We start from the raw sequence: 22,906 nt of genomic DNA on the forward strand, positions 1-22,906 counted from the left end.
CACCAATTGACCCAGCTGGCCTTGCTTTATTTACTCCACCAGGCAATGGATCCAACACTTCTCAGGCAGGCAGAGAGGGCTCCCTCTCCATCTCAGCCTCGCCTTACAAGATCCTTTAATAACTGGAGATACCAGAGGTTGAACCAGGGGCCTTCTGCATGCAATTATAGAAATCCTGTGTTCCCCCCAACACCTCTGCCGTTTCATTCCAGACTGATTTATAGATCACCCTTTAGCATTAGTTTGCAGGGCAGTTCCCAATACCTTTAAAATGAACAGTGAGTCTTACCTCCGAGTGAAGATGCGCAGGATTAGCCTTCAGCAGTAAAATGTCAAGAAGCAATGTGTTGTTCCCTGCACATAAGCCTCTTTAGATGGATGCTTCTGACCTCTGAGGCTGCTTCTTCCTTGCGTCTTCCTTGCGTCAGCTGCTCCCCAGCATGAGGCAGGCCTGTTTCCTTCCCGCAATTCACTCTGCCTTTCTTGCTTTAGAGGGGATGCATTCATTCATTCATTCATTCACTTCCAAGCTCTGGGGGAAACCAGAGCTGGGATCTTGCTGCTTCCAGATGGGGAAATGTGTAGAAGAGAGAGCTAGGTGCTTCTTTCCCTCTCTTGTCCTCATAGGCTTAGCTCAATCACATTAAAACACCTCACCACCACTCCAAGACCTGTTGTTTCAGGAGGATGTGGTGAGGGCAATTGTGTCTTCCAGTTAGTACGGCGGTGCTGAATTTCTTGTGGATTGTGCAGGCTCTGCTTCCTCTTCTGCTGAGAGAAATGTTGCTGTTTTTCTCCTCTTGAGAGGAGTGGGAGACTCTTCCTTCTTGCTCCCAAGATCCGTTCTTGAACCAGCTATTGACCTCAGAGCTGCTGTCCATCTGCTACTTAGCAGTTAAGCACCAGGGACATCCAGGGAACCAAACCAGCTGGGCTGATGGGTGGCACAGTCCAACAAGCTCTGGAATGCCAAAGGATTCCTATCCCTGACCCAGATGTTGTTGGGACTGCAACTCTCCATCAACCTCACCAATGTAGCCAATGGCAAGGGTTGATGGGTGTAACATCTGGAGGACCACAAAGCTACCCACCTCTGCTCTAGGCAGGGATGCGGGACTTCTGGCACTCCAATTTCAGACTCTCAGCACCTCTGCCAAAAGAGCTTCAGGTCAGATGCAGTGCATAGCAGGGTGTCTAGTTAGCCTCACAAGATGCAGCATGATATAGGCGTCTGTGCCTTAAGGGATGTACTCTGGAAGATGCCTCTGTTGGGAACTATTTTCTTAATCAGTGGGTGTGTCAGCCCTCCTTAAGCTTTCTCCAAGTCCCATCCATTTTACAAAGGGCTGGCAAGTGTGCATGCACACGAAAGCTTATACCAAGAACAAACTTAGTGGGTCTCTAAGGTGCTACTGGACAAGTTTATTTTTTTATATATTTGGAGCTCAGAGGGGATTCAGCACTGTGAGTCACTGAAAGGTGCTTGGACCAAGCCAGGAGGAGATGGGAGAAGAAAATACTTCTTCAACAGGGTGCATGGTTAGGTTACAGTTAGTTGCCAGGCTAAGACGTTCTATTTCCACCAGGCCTTTGGCTGATTAACATCCTTTTAAATATGTTTGTAGGAGGGGGTGGGGGTCAATGGTTTTTGTTCTTGTTCTTATTAATGCATTTTGTGTTTTTATGCTGTGAAGCGCCCTGAGATCTGCAGCTGAAGGGGGGGGGTATACAAATGAAACAACCAACCAAACAAACAATCAAACGGACTTGCTCCCACAAGAGGCAGTGATAGCCACCAACATGGGATGCTTTAAAACAGAGCTTCATTAATGTGTAACCCAAAAATTTTGGATCTGCTGCAAGCTGAGGCTAAAGTTCTGCATTTGTTTCGCTGATTTTTGGATGTTAACCTGTAACCCCGGTTTGCTGTGCCAATTACTCAGTTTTGGGGTGTGTGCGGTGACGTCACAAAGCGTGATTCGCAGCACAAAACTTTGGCATCAGTTTGGAAGGAATCCAAAATTTAGGGGTTAATGAAGCTTTAAAATAACTTCAGGCAAACTCATGGGAGAGAAGGCCACCAATGTTGTTTTCTGTCTCCAAATACAGGTTGCTGAGAACCACAAGTGGAGAGAGTGCTGTTGTGCTCAGGCTTTGCAGAAGGCTTCCCACTGGGGATCTGGTCGGCCAGTGTGAGAGCAGGATGCTGCCCTAGATAGGCTGATCCAGCAGCCTGGCTCTTACGGGACCTCCGGAACAGTGTTGTCAACATTTTCAACTGCTCCCTGCCCCTTTAACAGCAGTGCTGTCATGCAGAAATTAATTTCTGATCACTTGGTCTCATTTAGGGGCATTGCTAGATTGCAAAAGTACACCTCAGAGCACAGACTCCTGAGTGGACTGAGATGGCAGTTGCCTGTGCTCCCACAAACACCCTGCTTTGCAGGATCTCCAGCTGCTATGTAAAATAAAGTTGCCGTTGTTTTTGGGAAGTGGCAGAAAAGCCTTGGGACTCAAACCCCCTGAGCTGCTCCCCTAGTAATGGCCCTAGGCCTGTCAGTAAAAGTTTCACCAGGGTCATTTCAGCGCACTTAGTTACTGTAAAAAAATAAAATAAAAGGTGCTGGTGTAATGAGATCAGTAAAACAAACAAAATGTTGACCACACTGAGAGCATTAACAGGAGTGGCTGCTGCCTGACCCTCCGCCTCCAGCACAGAGGAAAGCACCACGCAGAGAGCAGCCCCACCTTCTGTGCCAGGATGCTACAGCTCTGGGCTCTAACCTTTGTGTGCTTATCCAGAGCTGCAATTTGGGAGAACACAAGGGAACTCTCAGCTGCTCTGAAAAGTGTGAACACCAGACTATGTTAACCGGGATGCTTTGCAGCACTGCCAATGATGCAAGCTCTTGGCTGCTGTCATCAGCTGCCAGGCTCATCGGTGCCAGCAGACCCACCCTTTCCCCTTCCTGAGTCCAGAAGCGGTTGGGGAGGTTGGCTTAAGAGGGATTCAGCATCCTGGCATGCTCTTAGAGATCGCAAGACTTCTAAGACAACAAACAATAACACTTTCATGGTCTGGGGCAGAAGAAGATAGCCTGTAGAACCAGTCCTTTTCTCCTTGAAATGATCAAGGTGAGGGTACTGCAGCTAAAGGGAGCCACTCTTGAAAGACCAGCTGGAAAAAGCATTGGTGAGATGGGAACAAGGGCTAGGTTAGTGACAGCCCTACCGTAGACTAGGCACAAGACATTTTGGCAGCAGAGTCCGAAAGTTAAGTGAAGTTTGCCACAACAGGCAGTTTGCAGTGCCTCATAGTGGGGCCACGCCTGGTCTTCTGCCCCCACCCAAATGCATCACAGCATGAAGAAAACACTTTTTTAGTATTTCATATTTATTTCATTTTATCATTTTATTTGTTTACCAAATTTCTATACTGCCCATTATCCTAGCATCACAGGGCAGCTTACTATATAAAAACACAAACATATATATCAATCATTATATACCGTATTTTTCGCACTATAAGACGCACTTTTCCTATCCTAAAAAGTTAGGGGGAAAGTGTGTGCATCTTATGGAGCAAATGCAGGCGGGAGGCTCTGCTCAGTGCTCCCTTTAAAGAGCCAAGTGGAGTGTGTGTGCGGCTCTTGGGGGCTTTTCCCCGAGAAGGGAGAGCCCCCAAGAGCCGCACACATGTTCCGCGTGCTCTTTTAAGGGAGCGTGGCTCTTGGGGGAGCCTTAGCCACACGCAGCTTCTCCCGGGCAACAGGAGCCTTCATTCCGCTGCCGGGGAGAGGCTGCACACAGCTATCACAGAAGCCAGGACAGCAAGCGGGATCGCTGAGCTGCGATCCCTCTTGCTGTTCTGGCTTCTGGGATTCAGAATATTTTTTTTCTTGTTTTCCTCCTCCAAAAACTAGGTGCGTTTTATGGTCTGGTGCGACTTATAGAGCGAAAAATACGGTATATAAAAACACCCACACCCACCATTCCCTACCTCCCATTTAAAAGGCCATAGATTGCTTAATTAGCCAAAGGCTTGGGATGAGAGGAATGTTATTAAAATATAATAATAATAATAATAATAATAATAATAATAATAATAATAATATTTTATTTATATCCCACCCTCCCCAGCCAAAGCCGGGATCAGAGTGGCTAGCAACAGTAAAAATAACACAGTTTACATAAAATCATAATCAATTAATTGAAATACATTCTAAAATCAATTCAGAGTCAAATTAACGGCAACCATTGGGCTAGAGTTCTATGAGGATTACAGAAGGGGGGGGGTCAGACTGTGCCTTGGCCAAAGGCCTGGTGGAACAGCTCTGTCTTGCAGGCCCTGTGGAAAGATGTCAAGTCCCGCAGGGCCCTAGTCTCTTGTGACAGAGCATTCCACCAGATCGGGGCCACGGCCGAAAAAGCCCTAGCTCTGGTTGAGGCCAGCCTAACCTCCCTGTGGCCCGGCCCGGGATCTCCAATATATTTTTATTTGAAGACCGTAAGGTCCTCTGTGGGACATACCAGGAGAGGCGGTCCCGTAGGTACGAGGGTCCTAGGCCGTATAGGGTTTTAAAGGTTAAAACCAGCACCTTAAACCTGATCCTGTACTTCACTGGGAGCCAGTGCAGCTGGTATAGCACTGGTGAAAGTGATCCTGTGGCGAGGACCCTGTAAGGAGTCTCGCTGTGACATTCTGCACCCGCTGGAGTTTCTGGGTCAGTCTCAAGGGCAGCCCCACGTAGAGTGAGTTACAATAATTCAGTCTGGAGGTGACCGTCGCGTGGATCACAGTGGCTAGGTCAGGGCGAGAGAGGTAAGGAGCCAACTGCTTAGCTTGGCGGAGATGAAAAAATGCCGCCTTTGTTATAGCTGCAATCTGTGCCTCCATGGAAAGGGAGGTGTCAAAGATTATACCCAAACTCTTAACGGACGGTGCTGGCACTAATTGAGCTCCCGCAAGAGATGGGGGTTGCCCGCCCCAATCCCATATCGTCCCGACCCAGCCACAGGACCTCTGTCTTCAAAGGATTTAGCTTCAACCGGCTCCCACATAACTACCCAGCCACACTTCCAGACATCTGATCAGTGTGTTTGGGGGCGAGTCATTTCTAATGTATTTTGAACTGTTTTAATTTGCTTTCATTGTTTTTAAATTGTGTGGGATTTTTGTTGTCTGGGTCCCTCCCCCAAATAGGAAAAGCAAATCAAATGGAATTCGGGGTGAGGGTAAAAAATAATAATACAGGGTTAAAAATTGAGTTACATCAATGAAACAAAATGGCAGCTAAGCAGAATGCTGCCTTCTTGGTGAAGATGTGCCAGGGATGAAAATAAGATAGATGCATTGAAATTTATGGCACAAGAGAAGAAGCTGGGCCATAATGTGCCACACTTTGGTCTCCCCCCCTTTTTTCACAAATGGGAGGGAATTATTTTGTTCCCAGTAATTCAATGCATCTTATGAGGACAGCTGCCCAGTAGAACTCAGGAGCCTCAACAAACCTTGTACATCAACATCACCAGCAACTGAGGCCAAGTCCAGAGCATGGAACTGGGTATGTGGAAGGGGCCTTTTATAGACCTGAGAATCATGGACCCATGGACCTATGAATCATGGATCCATGATTCTCCAAAGTTACTCCAAAGACAAACCCAGACTCTCCCCAGTCCCTCTTAGCTGCCATGTATGTGCAGAAATGGCAATCCAGCGCATTATAAGGAGTTGTGTCTTAAAAGCTAATTAAGACAGGACCTCTGAAATTGCTCTTCCCTCTCCTACTCCAGTCATATCACTCCAGGCTACTGTAGATATCATGAGATCAGGTTTATTTAATTCATTATTTAATTCATTATTATTATCTACCCCATCGAAGAAGCCATTAGTAGATCACTGTCTGCTGGTTCATCTTCTGCTGCTGAACAATCTTGCCAAAGCCACCTCTGCCCACATCGTAGTCTGTCCGGTACTCATCTCGTACCTGGAAGAGGAGAAAAATGAGGCAAACGTCTTACAGAGGCAGATACAAGGACCAATATTCTGGGCATGTTGATGTCAAGAAGGTATGGGGGTTGTGCGTGTTTTAAGTGGCCTCATATGACCAGAGCAGAGGCAAGGCCCACCAGATTGATGGTGGCCAGTATTCTAGGTGGAAAAGAACATTGGGATACTAGTGGGTTTTGCTTCATAGCCCAACATGGCTGGGTTGCCTAGAGATTCTTCCGAAGAGCACAGGGTTAACTATTTATCCTAGAAGACTCAGTTTGCTTTTCTCACTTTGTCTGCAGCCTCCAAGTCTTGTCTTAAGTCCATTCTGACAGGACTCTTTCTAACAATAATGGCCTGATAGCCTTTACTGAAACCTAGTGGGATGAGACTCATGACTGGAATTGAAATATACTCAGAGTCGCAAAGTGATTTCATGCTCTTTATTCAGCTCATAGTGGTGAGGAGGAATGAATGAAAGTCCCCTCAAAGCATCTGCTTTATATACATTATTTACACAATGGGCTGCACATGATTGGCTAATTCCGGAATTCTACTGTAAGCCAATCAGGTTGTGGATTCACTTCTATCTGGAGCATGATTGGGTGGTTCCTGCTAACCAATCATACTGCTGCATTGTTCTAGGACCAATCAGACTGCTGCATTCTGAATCCTATTGTTCTAGGACCAATCAGACTGCTGCCTTTTGGATCCTATTGTTCTAGGACCAATCAGACTGCTGCAGTTTGGATCCTATTCAACTCAGTACATAACACCCCTCCCCTCTAAGTTCCAGTCCTGCCCGGGAGGTCGCATTCATAGTCCTCAAGGTACGCCGGCGGCCTACGTGTGCGTTGCGGCCTGGGGTGTTCCCTGGTCCGGGGTTCAGGTTCTGGCTCCTGTTCCAAGGATGCTGGCTGTGATGGGGCTGTTTGGTCTGGCGCAACCGGCTCGCTCAGTCGTGGTTCTGGTTCCGGTGTCCTTTCGGCCTCACGGGTCCTCTCTGTATTTACTGATTCTGCTTCTCCTGCTTGCCCCTGCTGCTCTATGGGCCTCACTGCCCCACTGTTCCCTTGGGACTCCTCTGACCTGTCCTCCTCCTCCTGGTTTTCTCCCGGGAATCGTCGCCGTATCTGGTCGCAGTGGCGGCGCCAGCATTGCCCCCCATCTGTTAGCACCTCATATGACACGGGGCCAGTGACCCTGGTGACTGTGGCGGGTACCCATGCAGGGCCTGCCCCAAAATTCTTTGCGTACACTGGGTCCTGGGCCTCGAAGGTCCACGGGTTCCTGCCTTCCCCCACCACTACCTCATCCTGAGCTCTATCAGGGTGAAGGCGGTCCAATCTGATTGCAAGGCGCTGACCCATTAGTAGTTCACTGGGGCTCCGGCCAGTCGTTGAGCTGGGGGTGCTGTGCTGTGCTAGAAGGAATGTGGCAAGGCGGTACTCCCAATCCCCTTGCGTCATGCGGCGAAGGGTGTCCTTGGTGGTCCGCACCATGCGTTCTGCTTGGCCATTGGTGGCAGGGTGGAATGGCGCCGAACGGATGTGGCGGATGGCGTTCTGCGCTGTGAAGGTTTGGAATTCTCCTGACGTAAATGCAGTCCCGTTGTCTGAGACGAGAGTGTCAGGGAGCCTGTGGGTTGCAAACAGCCTGCGTAGTACTCGGATGGCTGCAGACGTAGAAGTGGACGGTACCAGTGCGACTTCCAGCCATTTGGTGTAGGAGCCCACCACTATGAAGAATGTTTTTCCCTGAAAGGGGCCAGCGAAGTCCACATGCAGGCGTGACCATGGTGCTCGGGCGGACTCCCAGGACTGGACTGGGGCCCTTGGGGGATCTGGGCGGGATTCTTGGCAGGCCTGGCAGTGTTTGACCCAGGCCTCTATCCCTCCGTCGATCCCCGGCCACCACACATAACTCCTGGCAAGGGCCTTCATTCTTACTACCCCTGGGTGTGTCTCGTGTAGGGCTGTGAGGACCCTTTTACGGAGGGACTGGGGAACAACGACCCTGCTTCCCCATAACAGGCACCCCTTGTGGGCCGACAGTTCATGTTTGCGGGTTGTGTAGCTGGCGAATTCTGGCCCGGGGCTGCTGCTGGGCCATCCCCTCCACACCCAGTCCAGGACCCAGGAGATGACCCTATATTTCTTGGAATGGTGTGCAACTTCTTGTGCCTGAATGGGGTGGTCGGGAAGCAGCTCCAGGCTCATAACCTCTTGTGCAGGTGCTGGGTCGGGGCCTGTTTCCGGTAGTGGTAGCCTGCTGAGGGTGTCCGCATGGCCCATCGCCTTCCCAGGGCGGTGAATCAGTGCATACTGGTAGCTGGCAAGGAAAATTGACCACCTGAGGACGCGAGGAGACAGCACTTGGGGGGTCTGCTTTTCGGGGGCAAACAAGCCAAGCAACGGCTTGTGGTCAGTCACCACGGTAAAGGGCCGCCCGTACAAGAAATCATGGAATTTTTTTACTCCCTTCACGATTGCCAGACCCTCCTTGTCGATTTGCGAGTAGTTCCGCTCGGTTGCGTTGAGTGTCTGGGAAAAGTATGCCACCGGTACCTCTCTTCCATCTGGGAGTTGGTGTCCCAGGACAGCGCCAATGCCATAGGGCGAGGCGTCGCATGCTAGCACCACCGGCAGCCTCTTGTCGAAGTGTGCCAAGACCGAGTTTGAGACAAGCAAGTCCTTGACTGCCTGGAATGCGGCCTCCTGGCGCTGGCCCCACACCCAAGGGGCCCGCTTGTCCAGGAGTCTGTGTAGGGGCTCCGCTACTGCCGCCTTGTGGGGAAGGAAGGAATGGTAAAAGTTCAATAGTCCCAAGAAGGCCTGAAGTTCAGTCTTGTTCTTGGGCGCTGGGGCATCACAAATGGCCCGTACCTTGTCCCCAGTCGGGTGGACCCCTTCTGCGTCCACCATAAATCCCAGAAAGTCCACCTGAGGCACTCCTAGTAGACATTTTTCCCGCTTCACCTTGAGACCCGCCGTCTGGAAACGGTGCAGAACGGTGTGGAGGCGGTCCTCAAGCTCCTCTGGTGTGGGCCCGGCAATCAACACATCATCGAAGAAGGGGGTGACACCAGGAATCCCTTTAAGTAGAGAGTCCATTAGATTCTGGAATATGCCTGGTGCCACGCTGACACCGAATTGCAGCCGCTTTACCCTGAACGCTCCTTTGTGCGTCACAATCGTCTGTGCCTCTGCTGTGGCCTCATCTACTGGCAGCTGTTGATATGCTTGGGCCAAGTCCAGCTTGCCAAAAATTTTCAACCCAGCCAGGGCGGCAAGGACATGGCGGACCACTGGCACTGGGTATGCATGGGCCGTGAGGGCCTTGTTTATGGTACATTTGTAGTCTGCGCAGATGCGGACCGAACCATTAGGCTTGATGGGTGTGACAATTGGGGTTTCCCAGGGGCATTAGGCACCGGCTCCAGCACTCCTCGCTCCACGAGTCGGTCCAATTCCTCGTCTATACGGGGTTTCAGGGCGAACGGGACCCGGCGGGCCTTGAGCCTGACCGGTCGTACTGCGGGGTCAAGCTGTAGAGCAATGGGGGGGCCCGTATACTGTCCCAATTTCCCATCGAAAACCCCCGGAAATTCCTTGCATATAGCGTCCATGTCCACTTGTAAGCTCGTGTGGTTCACCCCGGTGACGGCTAGCCCCAGTGGTCCAAACCATGCCAATCCCAGTAAGCTAATGTAGGGGCCCTTGACCACAAGCAAGTCCAGTTGCCGCGTCCGCCCTCGGCATTGCACCCTGAAGGTCCCCACCCCCATTGTGGGGACCTTATGTTTCTGGAAGGCCCGGAGGGTGAATGGGGCCGGCCTGAGCTTGGGACCCCCAGTAGGACACAGTTTCCTTAAGGACCTTGCCGAGATTATGGATAGAGTTGAACCCGTGTCAAGCTCCATGCGGCCCCCTCTATCTGTACCTCTACATAAATTTTCTCTACGTTGGGGTGGGGCAACTGGTATACCTGGAAGTCCGTGAGCTCCGTCGAGTTGCCTTGGTGCGTTGGGCCCCGGGACCTGGGGCTCTTGGATTGGTCATCTGATGCCTGGCGTCGGGTGGGCCGAGCCCGACACCCCCGGGCGATGTGTCCCAATTTTCTGCACTGCCTGCACTCTGCGTTGCGGAAACGGCAGGTCCTCCTCTTGTGACTTTCTCCACAGCTTGCACAGTTCCCTCCTTCTCGTCGAGGCAGCTGTGGTATGTGGGCTGCTTGAGTGCGCTGCTGTACTCGGTGCACCTCCTCCCGGTTGGATCCTGAGTCGTCGGTGAGGTCTTCGTGGTGGACCCTCGGTTGGGACGGCTGGCTCGGCCGTGCCTCTTGCGTCGACCTCTCGGCAGCTTCCGTTGCCAGGGCCTCCTCCAAAGCGACCTGGAACATTAGGTTCTTCTTAGCGTAGAGGCGTCGTTGCAGCTTCTCATCCTTCAGGCCACCGACAAGGCGGTCATGAAGCATGTTCTCCAATTCTGAGAAGTTGCAGAACTGGGCGGCTTGGCGGAGAGAGGTCACAAACCCAGTTATGGTTTCCCCAGGGGCTTGCCGCTTTGCGTAGAAGGCATTTCGATGAGCCACCACTGAGGGCTATGGCGAAAAGTGCCCCTTCAGCTGTTCCATTATTGTTTTATATGGAACAGTAGCAACGTCTTCAGGCGCAAGGAGAGCCCGGGCGATTTCAAACGTCTCCTCTCCGCAGACGCTGAAGAATATTGCCCTCTTCTTGGCGTCTTCTTCTTCGGTGACCCCTTTGGCTTCTAGGAGGAAGGCGTACGCTTCCCAGTCTCCAGATGCTGGGTTGAACGGCGAGAATAATAATAATAATAATAATAATTTATTATTTATACCCCGCCCATCTGGCTGGGCCTCCCCAGCCACTCTGGGCGGCTTCCATAAAAACCAAAAATACAATAAAATATCACACGTTAAAAACTTTCCTGAACAGGGCTGCCTTAAGATGTCTTCTGAATGTCACGTAGTTGTTTATCGCTTTGACATCTGCTGGAAGGGCGTTCCACAGGGCGGGTGCCACTACCGAGAAGGCCCTCTGCCTGGTTCCCTGTAGCTTTGCTTCTCGCAATGAGGGAACCGCCAGAAGGCCCTCGGCGCTGGACCTCAGCGTCCGGGCAGAATGATGGGGGTGGAGACGCTCCTTCAGGTATACTGGACCGAGGCCGTTTAGGGCTTTAAAGGTCAGCACCAACACTTTGAATTGTGCTCGGAAACGTACTGGGAGCCAATGTAGGTCTTTCAAGACCGGTGTTATATGGTCTCGGCGGCCGCCCCCAGTCACCAGTCTAGCTGCCGCATTCTGGATTAGTTGTAGTTTCCGAGTCACCTTCAAAGGTAGCCCCACGTAGAGTGCATTGCAGTAGTCCAAGCGGGAGATAACCAGAGCATGCACCACTCTGGCGAGACAGTCCGCAGGCAGATAGGGTCTCAGCCTACGTACCAGATGTAGCTGGTAAACAGCTGCCCTGGACACAGATTTGACCTGTGCCTCCATGGACAGCTGTGAGTCCAAAATGACTCCCAGGCTGCGCACCTGGTCCTTCAGGGGCACAGTTACCCCATTCAGGACCAGGGAATCCTCCACACCTGCCCGCCTCCTGTCCCCCAAAAACAGTACTTCTGTCTTGTCAGGATTCAACCTCAATCTGTTAGCCGCCATCCATCCTCCAACCGCTTCCAGACACTCACACAGGACCTTCACCGCCCTCACTGGTTCTGATTTAAAAGAGAGGTAGAGCTGGGTATCATCCGCATACTGATGAACACCCAGCCCAAACCTCCTGATGATCTCTCCCAGCGGCTGCATGTAAATGTTGAAAAGCATGGGGGAGAGGACAGAACCCTGAGGCACCCCACAAGTGAGAGCCCAGGGGTCTGAACACTCATCCCCCACCACCACTTTCTGAACACGGCCCAGGAGGAAGGAGCGGAACCACTGTATGACAGTGCCTCCAGCTCCCAGCCCCTGAAGACGGTCCAGAAGGATGTTATGGTCGATGGTATCAAACGCCGCTGAGAGATCCAGCAGAACTAGGAAACAGCTCTCACCTTTGTCCCTAGCCCGCCGGAGATCATCAACCAGTGCGACCAAGGCAGTTTCAGTCCCATGATGAGGCCTGAATCCCAACTGGAAGGGATCCAAATGGTCCGCTTCTTCCAGGCGTGCCTGGAGTTGTTCGGCAACCGCTCGCTCAATCACCTTGCCCAAGAATGGAAGATTTGAGAAGCTGCTGTCGGTTGCCATTCTGAGTTCCTTGTGTCCCGGAGCTGAAGCCTGGATACACGGTGCGAGGCAGCGGTGCGGCAGGTGGCGGTGCTGTGTGTGGCAGTCAGCTCAGCGGGATCCCATCCTCGTCGCCAGTGAAATATACTCAGAGTCGCAAAGTGATTTCATGCTCTTTATTCAGCTCATAGTGGTGAGGAGGAATGAATCAAAGTCCCCTCAAAGCATCTGCTTTATATACATTATTTACACAATGGGCTGCACATGATTGGCTAATTCCGGAATTCTACTGTAAGCCAATCAGGTTGTGGATTCACTTCTATCTGGAGCATGATTGGGTGGTTCCTGCCAACCAATCATACTGCTGCATTGTTCTAGGACCAATCAGACTGCTGCATTCTGAATCCTATTGTTCTAGGACCAATCAGACTGCTGCCTTTTGGATCCTATTGTTCTAGGACCAATCAGACTGCTACAGTTTGGATCCTATTCAACTCAGTACATAACAGGAATGTAGGAACTGAGGGGCATAACCTGTTCAAAAGGAATAGACCAAACAGGATGGGAGGAGTAGCAGCATAAAGGATGGGTACACTTGTGAATAAATCTATGACCTGGAGCATGGAAAGCAGATTGGGAGTAAATGGGTAAAAATTATAGGAGGGAGAAACAACAGTGACCTTACTGTGGGTGTCAAGCCAGACTGAAGACTTGGACGATGCCTTACTAGAGCAGATTACCAAACATTCAAAAAGGAAAGAAAAAATAATCATGGAGGACTTCAACTTCCTTGATACCTGTTGGGACTCAAGCTCTGCCAAGAGTGTAAGATCTGACAAATTCCTCCATTGCTCACTGACAATTTTATAAATGACTTGGACAAAGGAATTGAGGGGATGCTTATCAAATTTGCAGATGACACCAAACTGGGAGGGGTAGCTAATGCCGCAGAAGACAGAATCAGAAATGAAAAGGACCTTAACAGATTGGAGAACTGGGTGCAAGCTAACAAAATGAATTTCTACAGAGACAACTGTAAGGTTCTGCACTTAGGCAGGAAGAACCAGATGCACAAATATAGGATGGGGGACACCTGGCTTACTAGCAGTACATGTGAAAAGGATCAAGGGGTCTTGGTGGACCACAACCTTAACATGAGTCAACAGAGTGATGTAGCAGCAAAAAAAGATAGGCTGCATCAACAGAAGTATAGTCCCCAGATCGAGGGAAGTAATAGTACCACTCTATTCTGCCTTAGTCAGACCACACTTGGAATACTGTGTCCAATTCTGGGCACCACAGTTTAAGAAGAATGATGACAAGCTGGAACGTGTGCTGAGGAGGGACAACAAGATGATCAAGGGTCTGGAAACTAAACCTTATGAGGACAGCTTGAAGGAGCTGGGTCTGTTTAGACTGGAAAAGAGGAGACTGAGAGGAGATCTGATAGCATCTTCAAATATATTAAGGGCTGTCACATGGAGGAGGGAGTATGCTTGTTTTATCCTGCTCTGGATGGTAGGACTTGAAACAATGGCTTCAAGTTGCAAGAAAAGGGATTCTGACTAAACATTCAGAAAACCCTTCTGACAGAAAGAGCTGTTTAGCAGTGGAACGGACTTCCACAAGAGGTGGTGGACTCTCCTTCTTTGGAGGTTTTTGAGCAGAGGTTGGATAACCATCTGTCATGGATGTTTTAGCTGAGATTCCTGCATTGCGGGGGGTTGGACTAGATGACCCTTGGGTCCCTTCCAACTCTTAAGATTTTATAATGAAATTCGACTTTGCTCTTGCAGGGCATTTAGCCAGCAAACCCCAGCCTGAGAATGTAGGGTGGGAACCCTGGGCAGAGCACATATCCAGATGAAATCAGGTCAAATACTAAATTCTCAGAGCAGCCTTTAAAGCTTGAGTAAGACCAGTCGTAGGCCAGCTCAAATAAAACTCTGATAGGCCACTTTTTGATAGAGAACAGCAAGATTCCAGCAGCACCATCAATGCTAATTGAACATATGTAAAGGTAGAGCTGTACAGAACTCTGATGAAGCCTGCTTCTGCTCCCAACAAATGATTTGGTCTTTATGATGCTAAAGGAATGCTGGTGGATACAATAAGAAATGAACTTGGAATGCTTCTGGAGAAAGCTATGGCAGTTTTGGTGAGTTGCAAGGGAATGGAAGTCCTGCACTAAGGTGGGGGAAAGCGTGCTTTTCACCTTTGTGCTCCAGGAATACAGAAGATAAAATCTTTGCCTTCCCATAAAATGAGACCCATAACTGTGTATTCCTGCAGCCCTGTGGGGGGGTGGGCTTTGGTGTGCAGCTGCCACTTCATTCCAGATTGGTAGAGCACTCTAATGGATGAGCAACCCTTACCTGGCCACCTGTTTTCCCACGGCCATACTGCCGCCCTTCCTTAAACCCAGCATCCCAGTCTGTTCGAATGATGCGGTCGTCCAGACGGGTTCCATTGATGAACCGCATGGAATGCTCTGCTTCTGCTCTCGTGTAGTATCTGGAACGCTACTTTAAAGAAAATTCATATTGCTAGAGGGTTTATGCCAGCTGGTTATAGGCCGATGAAGGGGAGAACAGGCAAGCTGAAAATCAAACAGCTCATAACCTCCACAAGTTCAGTTAGCAGGTAAACATAATAACCATGCCATGCTATGTGAAGTTGCCTGAGGGTGCGGTCCAGGAAATCCAGATGGAGTAGAATGCAGCAGCTAGACTGCTGACGGGGACAGACAGCCAACAGCCTGGCTATGAGTCCTGGAAGACCTTCTCTTGCCTTCCTTGTCATTCCTCACTTAGCTTGGAAGCACAGGGCCCTGAATGACTCCAGCTACAAAAGCTGAGGCTGCCAAACAGTCTCTGAGATGGGGTATTGTTTAGAGTTTTGTTATTGCTATTAATATTTGTATCTTTAATATAAGAATTCAAAATAACCGTAACAGATTGGAGAACTGGGTACAAGCTAACAAAATAAATTTCAATAGGGACAAAGGATCTAGGAGTCTTGGTGGACCACAAGCTTAACATGAGTCAGCAGGGTGATGCAGCAGCAAAAAAAGCTAATACTATTCTAGGCTGCATCAACAGAAGTATATTGCCCAGATCATGGGCACTCTATTCTGCCTTAGTCAGACCACAGTTGGAATACTGTGTCCCATTCTGGGCACTACAATTTAAGGATGCTGACAAGCTGGAACGTGTGCAGAGGAGGGCAACCAAGATTATCAAGGGTCTGGAAACCAAGCCTTATGAGGAGCATGGTATGTTTAGCCTGGAAAAGAGGAGACTGCGGAGATATGATAGCCATCTTCTAATATCTCAAAGGCTGTCACATGGAAGAGAGAACATTCTTGTTTTCTCCTGCTCTGGAAGGTAGGACTCAAACCAATGCCTTCAAGTTACAAGAAAGGAGATTCCAACTACAGTGGAACGGACTCCCATAAGAGGCGGTGGACTCTGTTGAATGGTCACTTTAAAATGTGAAGGTTCATTATTGTTTCACAAGTTGTGTATGCCATTAAGGGCCAGGGCTAGGGCAAATAACGAGACCCAGTCTTACAGCTGTGAAACATAGCAGGTGCTGCTGAGTTGTGTTAATCAAGCTGTGTCAGCAATTGGTTAGTATATAAGGAGCAGCTCTCCCATTACCCTGGGGATGGGTCGGTGGTTGGGTCATGTTTGTTGTTATCTTTAGTGTAAAAGGAGTTTTTGTTTTTGTTATTAAAACCTTTTAAAAAGTTATTTTGAGTTCCTTGTTATGCACGGTTGCCCCAGCAAGCTCTCTGCTGCACTACTAAATTGCAAATAGCCAACAGACTCTCCTGTTTTGGAGGTTTTTAAGCAAGAGGTTGGATCGCCATTTGTCATGGATGCTTTACCTGAGATTCCTGCATTGCAGGGGGTTGGACTAGATGACCCTTGGGTCCCTTCCAACTCTATGATACTATGATTCTAATATTATCATTTATGTGGAAACTGCTCAAATTTGTTATTTTCCCATGTGTTTTTCTTAGTGTTTATAACGATTTATGCTCTTGATAATTAGGTAAATCAATTTGTGTTGCAAGTATAGAACATGGTTTTAAGTATGGAAAGAGAGCACACAAATAAATGATGGTGATGGTGATGATAAACATGCAGCACCTCCCATCTGCACTGACTCCTATATATGGCACCGAGTCATTAATATAAAAATAAAAAAGGGGGGGCCAGAACGCAACCTTGCTTCATGTCCCATGATGCTTAAAAAACATTAGTGAGACCGCCCACAGTCTACTTCAATTAATAGAAGGTAAGGATACTCCACGAAGCAGAAGCCACAGGGGGTTTTCTTCACTTTGTCTAGCCCCATGACTATGCGCTTCACATCCCCACACTTGGAGAAGAGCTCATGAATTTGTTCCTCTGTGGTGTAGAAAGAGAGATTGCCTACATAAAGTGTGCAGGAGTTTTTCAGAGTTTTTTCTTGCAGGTCACAACTTCCCTGGGAAAGGAAAAGAAAAAGGGAGAAGCATAGATAATGTCACCTAAAAACCCACATATTCCTTTTTACATTGCTTAGCACCATCAGGTTTTAAGAGTTGTGCAAAACCAAGATGCAGCACAGTGCATACGCAATGGCTTAAACATTAAATGGGCAAGATAAAGCTGGAAGAAGGGATTTTGTTTACAGAGTATCTATTGTTATTTTAAAAAGTACACATTCACTACTGTCTCTAAGGTGCCTGTTGGACAGCTTCCTTTTCCAATGAGCCTTTCAGGTGGAGATGCATATCAGCCTTTGTACCAGATCCGAAATGTGCTTTTTTTGTTGATTGCTTCAGGGTGCTTTGTGGGAACCATAAGCGGAATAAATACATACATACCCAGTGCTGGATTTACGTATAAGCTAAACAAGCTATAGCTCAGGGCCCCACTCTCTTGGAGCCACCCCAAAAAATTAAAGGGGAAAAAACCCCTGGATGTACATTTCCAAGATGTAAGATAAAAAAACAAATAAAATAAAACCTACATACAGCAACAGTGTTTTGTGTTGTGTAGGCTCCTATGCTGTAAGTAATGGGCTCCACCTGCTAGCCTGCTCCCTAAAATATCACCGGTTTGCTCATCTCTATATATAGGGGGCCTACATTCTGCATATTTTGTTATGTGCAAATGGCTTTAGATACCAGTTAGGTCCATCAATGACCATATAGCATATATTCAACACAAAAAAGCGATAAGGACAGCTGGACATATAAAGGGCCTCATTACCTTCAGTAGCTTAGGGCCTCATCAAATCTAAATCTGGCCCTGTACGTACCGTCGTCCCTCAGTGGATTTCAGAGGACAAAGAAAAAAGCACACGGGGTCGTGTTTTTTTTGTTGTTTTTTAAGGAGGGAAAAAAGGGAAGAAACAACATCAACCCATGAGAGAAATCCCAAGAGGATATTGGTGCTGTTGTCTATGGTGCTGAAAGGAGCGGGAGAAAAGGCTCCAGGCATGGCTGGAATAGCCCCGTCGGTTGGAGCCCGGCGCTCTGCGCCCATTGCAGCCACGCGTCGTGCAGGGGGTGGGCGGGGGCTTGGACGGGGTGGCCCCCCCCGGAAGAAGGGACCCCCCGCGGGGCACGGGCGCCTCTGAGCGCGTGCAGAGCGAGCCCCGGGCGCTACCTTGAACTGCTGGTCCCGATAAGTGCTGAACTCGCAGTACGAGTCGCTGTTGAGGCCGCTCAGCGTCGCGCTCAGCAGCCCCGACATCCCTCCTCGCCTTTCCTCCGTCGCGCCCAGAGACCCTTCCTTGTTTTTCGAGGAGCCCTCTTGCTCGCCTCGCCGCCCGGCAGAGAAGCCGGCCAATGGCAGAGAGGGGCGGGCCCGCCGTGCCGCAAGGGCTGCCGGGTGGTGTAGTTCTCTCTCCCTCTCCCCGCCCCACTCGTCAGAGGCCTTCCTTCTTCTCCCTCTTCTCTTCCGGTCCTCCGCCGCCGCCCCCGCCGGAAGCACGTGGCGCAGAAAGTATAAAATGAAGGCGGGAAGGGAGCGAGCGGGGAGGCGTGTCTTGCCGCGTGCTGGGCGCGTCGCTTGTCGGCGGAGTCAGACATGGAGTTCGACATGGAGGTACAGTAGCCCTCCCGCGGGGCCGCGCCCTTTCGTTCGCGTGCCCTTCTCTGCCGCCTCTGCTCTCGAAAAGCCCCTCAGGCGTCGCAGCCGTAATAAGAATAATTAAGAAGAATGTTAATAATAATAAGAATTAATTCGAGGGTGGGAGAAGAACTGCAAAGCCAACGCTTGCAAACTAGCTCCTCAGGCATAATAAAAATAAAATAAAGTACGTGGGGAGGAGAATTGCCAAGCAAGGTCTTGCAAACTGGCCCCTCAAACAGTAATAAAAATTAAAAAATATGGGTGGGAGAAAAACTGCAAAGCAAGGGCTTGAAAATGGCCCCTAGAAATAGTAATAAAAATATATATATAATGCATGGGTGGGAGAAAAACTGCAAAGCAAGGGCTTGAAAATAGCCCCTAGAAATAGTAATAAAAAAATATAAAATGCCAGGGTGGGGGGAGAACTGAAAAGCAAACACTTGCAAACTGGTCCCTCAAACAATAAAAATTAAAAACTATGGGTGGGAGGAAAACTGCAAAGCAAGGGCTTGAAAATGGCCCCTCAGAAATAGTAATAAAAAAATATAAAATGCCAGGGTGGGAGAAGAAATGCAAAGCAAGGTCTTGCAAACTGGCCCCTCAAACAATTATAAAAATTAAAAACTATGGGTGGGAGAAAAACTGTAAAGCAAGGGCTTGAAAATAGCCCCTAGAAATAGTAATAAAAAAATATAAAATGCCAGGGTGGGGGGAGAACTGAAAAGCAAACACTTGCAAACTGGTCCCTCAAACAATAAAAATTAAAAACTATGGGTGGGAGGAAAACTGCAAAGCAAGGGCTTGAAAATGGCCCCTCAGAAATAGTAATAAAAAAATATAAAATGCCAGGGTGGGAGAAGAAATGCAAAGCAAGGTCTTGCAAACTGGCCCCTCAAACAATAAAAATTAAAAACTATGGGTGGGAGAAAAACTGCAAAGCAAGGGCTTGAAAATGGCCCCTAGAAATAGTGATAAAAAATATATATATAATGCATGGGTGGGAGAAAAACTGCAAAGCAAACACTTGCAAACTAGCTCCTCAGGCATAATAAAAATAAAATAAAGTACATGGGCAAGAGAAGAATTGCAAAGCAAGGTCTTGCAAACTGGCCCCTCAAACAATTATAAAAATTAAAAAAGTATGGGTGGGAGAAAAACTGCAAAGCAAGGGCTTGAAAATGGCCCCTAGAAATAGTAATAAAAAAATATAAAATGCCAGGGTGGGAGAAGAAATGCAAAGCAAGGTCTTGCAAACTGGTCCCTCAAACAATAAAAATTAAAAACTATGGGTGGGAGGAAAACTGCAAAGCAAGGGCTTGAAAATGGCCCCTAGAAATAGTAATAAAAAAATATAAAATGTCAGGGTGGGGGGGGGGAGAACTGAAAAGCAAGGTCTTGCAAACTGGTCCCTCAGACGTAGTAGTAGTAATAATGATTATATTAATGATGATAATAACTTTTAAAAATGCATGGGTGGGAGAAAAACTGAAAAGCAAGGGCTTGAAAATGGCCCCTCAGAAATAGTAATGATAAAATATAAAATGCATGGGTGGGAGAAGAAATGCAAAGCAAAGCAAGCCATTGAAAACTGGCCCCTCAGACATAAAAACAGCAAACTCAGTGCTACAGTAGTTTCAGTCAACAAACTAAAGTTTCAGTAATTTCATCCTGTGAAATTTAATGCATTAAAAAAATAATATAAATAAATAATTTCGCTGCTGTTTTTCCCAGCTGTTCCTAAGGAGGGGGAGTCTTAGTGAAGCCCTTGAAAAGAAGCTACTTCCTACCTTCCTGTTATAAAACCCACACTTCCTTAAATGCTTTAGCATTTTTATTCCTTCTACATGTGGAGAATTCCAGGCAACTCATAATGAAGATGAAAAAAACACTTTAAAAACACTTTCCAGAAAGGAAATGTACACTGCACATGCTCTGAGGCATTTGTTAGACCCCCTCTCCAGAGAGTCAGCTTGGTGTGCTGTTTGCTGGGCTGGGAGATACCAGTAAGGAGATACCAGTTAAAAACATCCTCATTCAGCTGTGATGCTCACTGGGTAGAGCACTGATGGCAAACACATATTAATAGTGGGTTATCCTGGGCGAGTCAACACTTTGCAGCCAAATCTGCCTCGCAGAGGTGTGGGAATACAGTGGTGAGGGGGAGAACAGCACACAGTATGTCATGTGATTCTTGGGAGCTCCTTGTGGAAAGCATGGTGTATTACAAGGAGGAAATAAGAACTCCCTAGTTACAGAGTATCTTCTAGGAATGCCTTCCGTGCTACTGGGCACTGAGCACAAGCCTGATACAGTGGTACCTCGGGTTACAGATGCTTCAGGTTACAGACTCTTCTAACCCAGAAGTAGTACCTCAGGTTAAGAACTTTGCTTCAGGATGAAAACAGAAATCGTGCTCTGGCAGCGCAGCGGCAGCAGGAGGCCCCATTAGCTAAAGTGGTGCTTCAGGTTAAGAACAGTTTCAGGTTAAGAACGGACCTCTGGAACAAATTAAGTACTTAACCTGAGGTGCCACTGTACTGCAGGGGCCAAAATCCTACACACTTAAAGTGATTGGACCCCACTCCTTATGTATAGCATCAGTGCCCTAATATTTGTGCAGTGAATCTACTTTGAAATGGGGAGCAGGAGGACCACACACACCACCTTGAGTTCTTTGGAAGAAAAAGGTGGTATGTAAATTAATAATAATGCTAAAAGGATGCAAAATAGGCTAGGGACTGAGAATCAGGAACCTGAGAGGTGTAGGCAGAGAATAAGGTTTCAGGGGAAAGGAAGATGGATACAGTCTGACTTGGAACTAACCAGCCATTTTTATTTATTTTCGGACTGCAGGTTTCTAGTCATATCTAGTAATAGTTTGTGAATCACTGGAGGAAAGAATGCAACAGAATCTGTAGATGGGGATAACTGAGGAATATAAACTGAAGGGATAACTGAGGAATATAAACTGAAATGCTTCTCTCTTTTCTCCCCCCCTTTTTTAAAAAAGCCGTTTTTCTCCGTGGACGAATTGGACATAATTGACCCAGTTATGGAAATAAAAGGTATATAAAATATTTGCATAAAACTAATATCTTCGGTCCAGGTAAAATGTTAAATACTCTGGGTAATAGCCATTGCTTCCTTTCCTCCATGCTGTTTTATTTCGTTCCTGCTGTTCATTTCAGTGAAGCAGTCTGCCCCTCTGCAGATGATTTCCTTAGCAGATTGCATCTGCCACCCTGTTGCACTCTGTATTTTAGTCTAATCCACACCACTGCTTGGAAGGAGAGGGTAAGTTAAGTGAAGGCAGCTGTGCCTTCTCGTTGTTCTTGTCATAGTTTGGCATCATGGTTACTGTAACTTAATAACGAAAAGGGCAAAAGGGTTTTTAAAAGCATACGTGAATATGTCATAAGCACAAATGTCCTTAACAAGCATTAACTCACTAGGTTACCAAATACACAGGCTGGTCCTAGTGCTTATGTTTGTTAGGGTTGCCAGCTTACTAAAATAATACTTAAAGATGCAAGGCACATTTTTATCATGACAAGGGACATATGGAGGCTGCCTATGCCTTCTTGCTTGCATGCTCAGAGGATGCAGGTAAACAGGCAGGAACAGCAAGGATGGGGAGAACCAGGGGGCTCCCACTCTGGGGTGTGGGCTTTGGCAGGTGCCAGACAATGTCAGCCTATGATGCCAACCCTGAATAGAAGTTCCATATAGCATATCTGTCTGTTCAGCTTCCCTTGGAAAGCCCTATTTGTTGCTGGAGTGATGTGGAGAAAAAATAAGCTAGCTGCCTTCAGTCTACTCTGTAATCTTATTTTACTTGTTATTTTTCTTTCAGAGCAAATTGAAGAACTGATGAAAAAAGAGATTGTAGTGGATGTAGACACTCTGCTCGGAAAGACAGAGACAGTGACTAAAGGATCCATTACCAATATTCAGACGGTCAAGGTAGACACAGAGACAGTTTTGTTAAAAACAAGTTGGACTGGAAGTTGGGGGAAATTGTCTTCCTAGAAATCTGTTTGGTATTTGGGTGTAGACTGATGTTCACTGTTAGATAAATTTTTAATACCCGGCTTTTACTCAGTAGTGAACAGTACAGTCTTTTAAAGGCCTGCTCAAAAATAAGTCCCACTGAATTTAATGGGACTTATTCTCAGGTACAGGTGGCGCTGTGGGTTAAACCACAGAGCCTAGGACTTGCTGATCAGAAGGTCGGCGGTTCGAATCCCTGCGACAGGGTGAGCTCCCATTGCTCGGTCCCAGCTCCTGCCAACCTAGCAGTTCAAATGTACGTCAAAGTGCAAGTAGATAAATAGGTACCACTCTGGCGGGAAGGTAAACTGCATTTCCGTGCACTGCTCTGGTTCACCAGAAGCGGCTTAGTCATGCTGGCCACATGACCCGGAAGCTGTCTGCGGACAAACGCCAGCTCCCTCGGCCCATAGAGCGAGATGAGCGCCGCAACCCCAGAGTCGGTCACGACTGGACCTAATGGTCAGGGGTATCTTTACC

At 48.1% G+C, this 22,906-nt stretch overlaps 2 protein-coding genes across 8 annotated transcripts in view; one reads left to right on the forward strand and one right to left on the reverse strand.

Annotated features, from left to right (window-relative positions):
• Positions 1-4,100: 4,100 nt before the first annotated feature.
• On the reverse strand, positions 4,101-18,173 carry LOC310754054 (nuclear cap-binding protein subunit 2-like). 2 transcript variants are annotated; one of them, XM_083595509.1, is made up of 4 exons: positions 17,909-18,173; positions 16,558-16,739; positions 14,618-14,756; positions 4,101-5,987 (listed from the first exon to the last, which is right to left on the reverse strand). In XM_083595509.1, the coding sequence occupies exons 1-4, from the start codon at positions 17,993-17,995 to the stop codon at positions 5,889-5,891; spliced, it is 507 nt and encodes a 168-aa protein (XP_083451635.1). In that variant the 5' UTR covers positions 17,996-18,173; the 3' UTR covers positions 4,101-5,888. The 2 variants fall into 2 exon arrangements, with proteins under 2 accessions (XP_083451635.1, XP_083451634.1); XM_083595508.1 differs by having other exon boundaries at positions 14,618-14,744; positions 17,909-18,123.
• A 70-nt stretch (positions 18,174-18,243) lies between these two features.
• The window catches only part of TEX11 (testis expressed 11), a 45,829-nt gene continuing 41,166 nt past the window's right edge, over positions 18,244-22,906 (forward strand). For 3 of the 6 annotated variants that reach the window (XM_083595358.1, XM_083595359.1, XM_083595363.1), the window contains exons 1-3: positions 18,267-18,349; positions 21,387-21,441; positions 22,230-22,339. In XM_083595358.1, the coding sequence (XP_083451484.1) occupies positions 18,332-18,349; positions 21,387-21,441; positions 22,230-22,339 (183 nt within the window). In that variant the 5' untranslated portion in view covers positions 18,267-18,331. Of the gene's footprint in view, positions 18,351-21,384; positions 21,442-22,229; positions 22,340-22,906 lie in introns of those variants that run through there. The other 3 variants (XM_083595361.1, XM_083595362.1, XM_083595360.1) reach the window with 2 other exon arrangements.

Source organism: Podarcis filfolensis (assembly GCF_964270895.1).
Source record: "Podarcis filfolensis genome assembly, chromosome: Z".
NCBI classification, from domain to species: Eukaryota; Metazoa; Chordata; class Lepidosauria; order Squamata; family Lacertidae; genus Podarcis; species Podarcis filfolensis.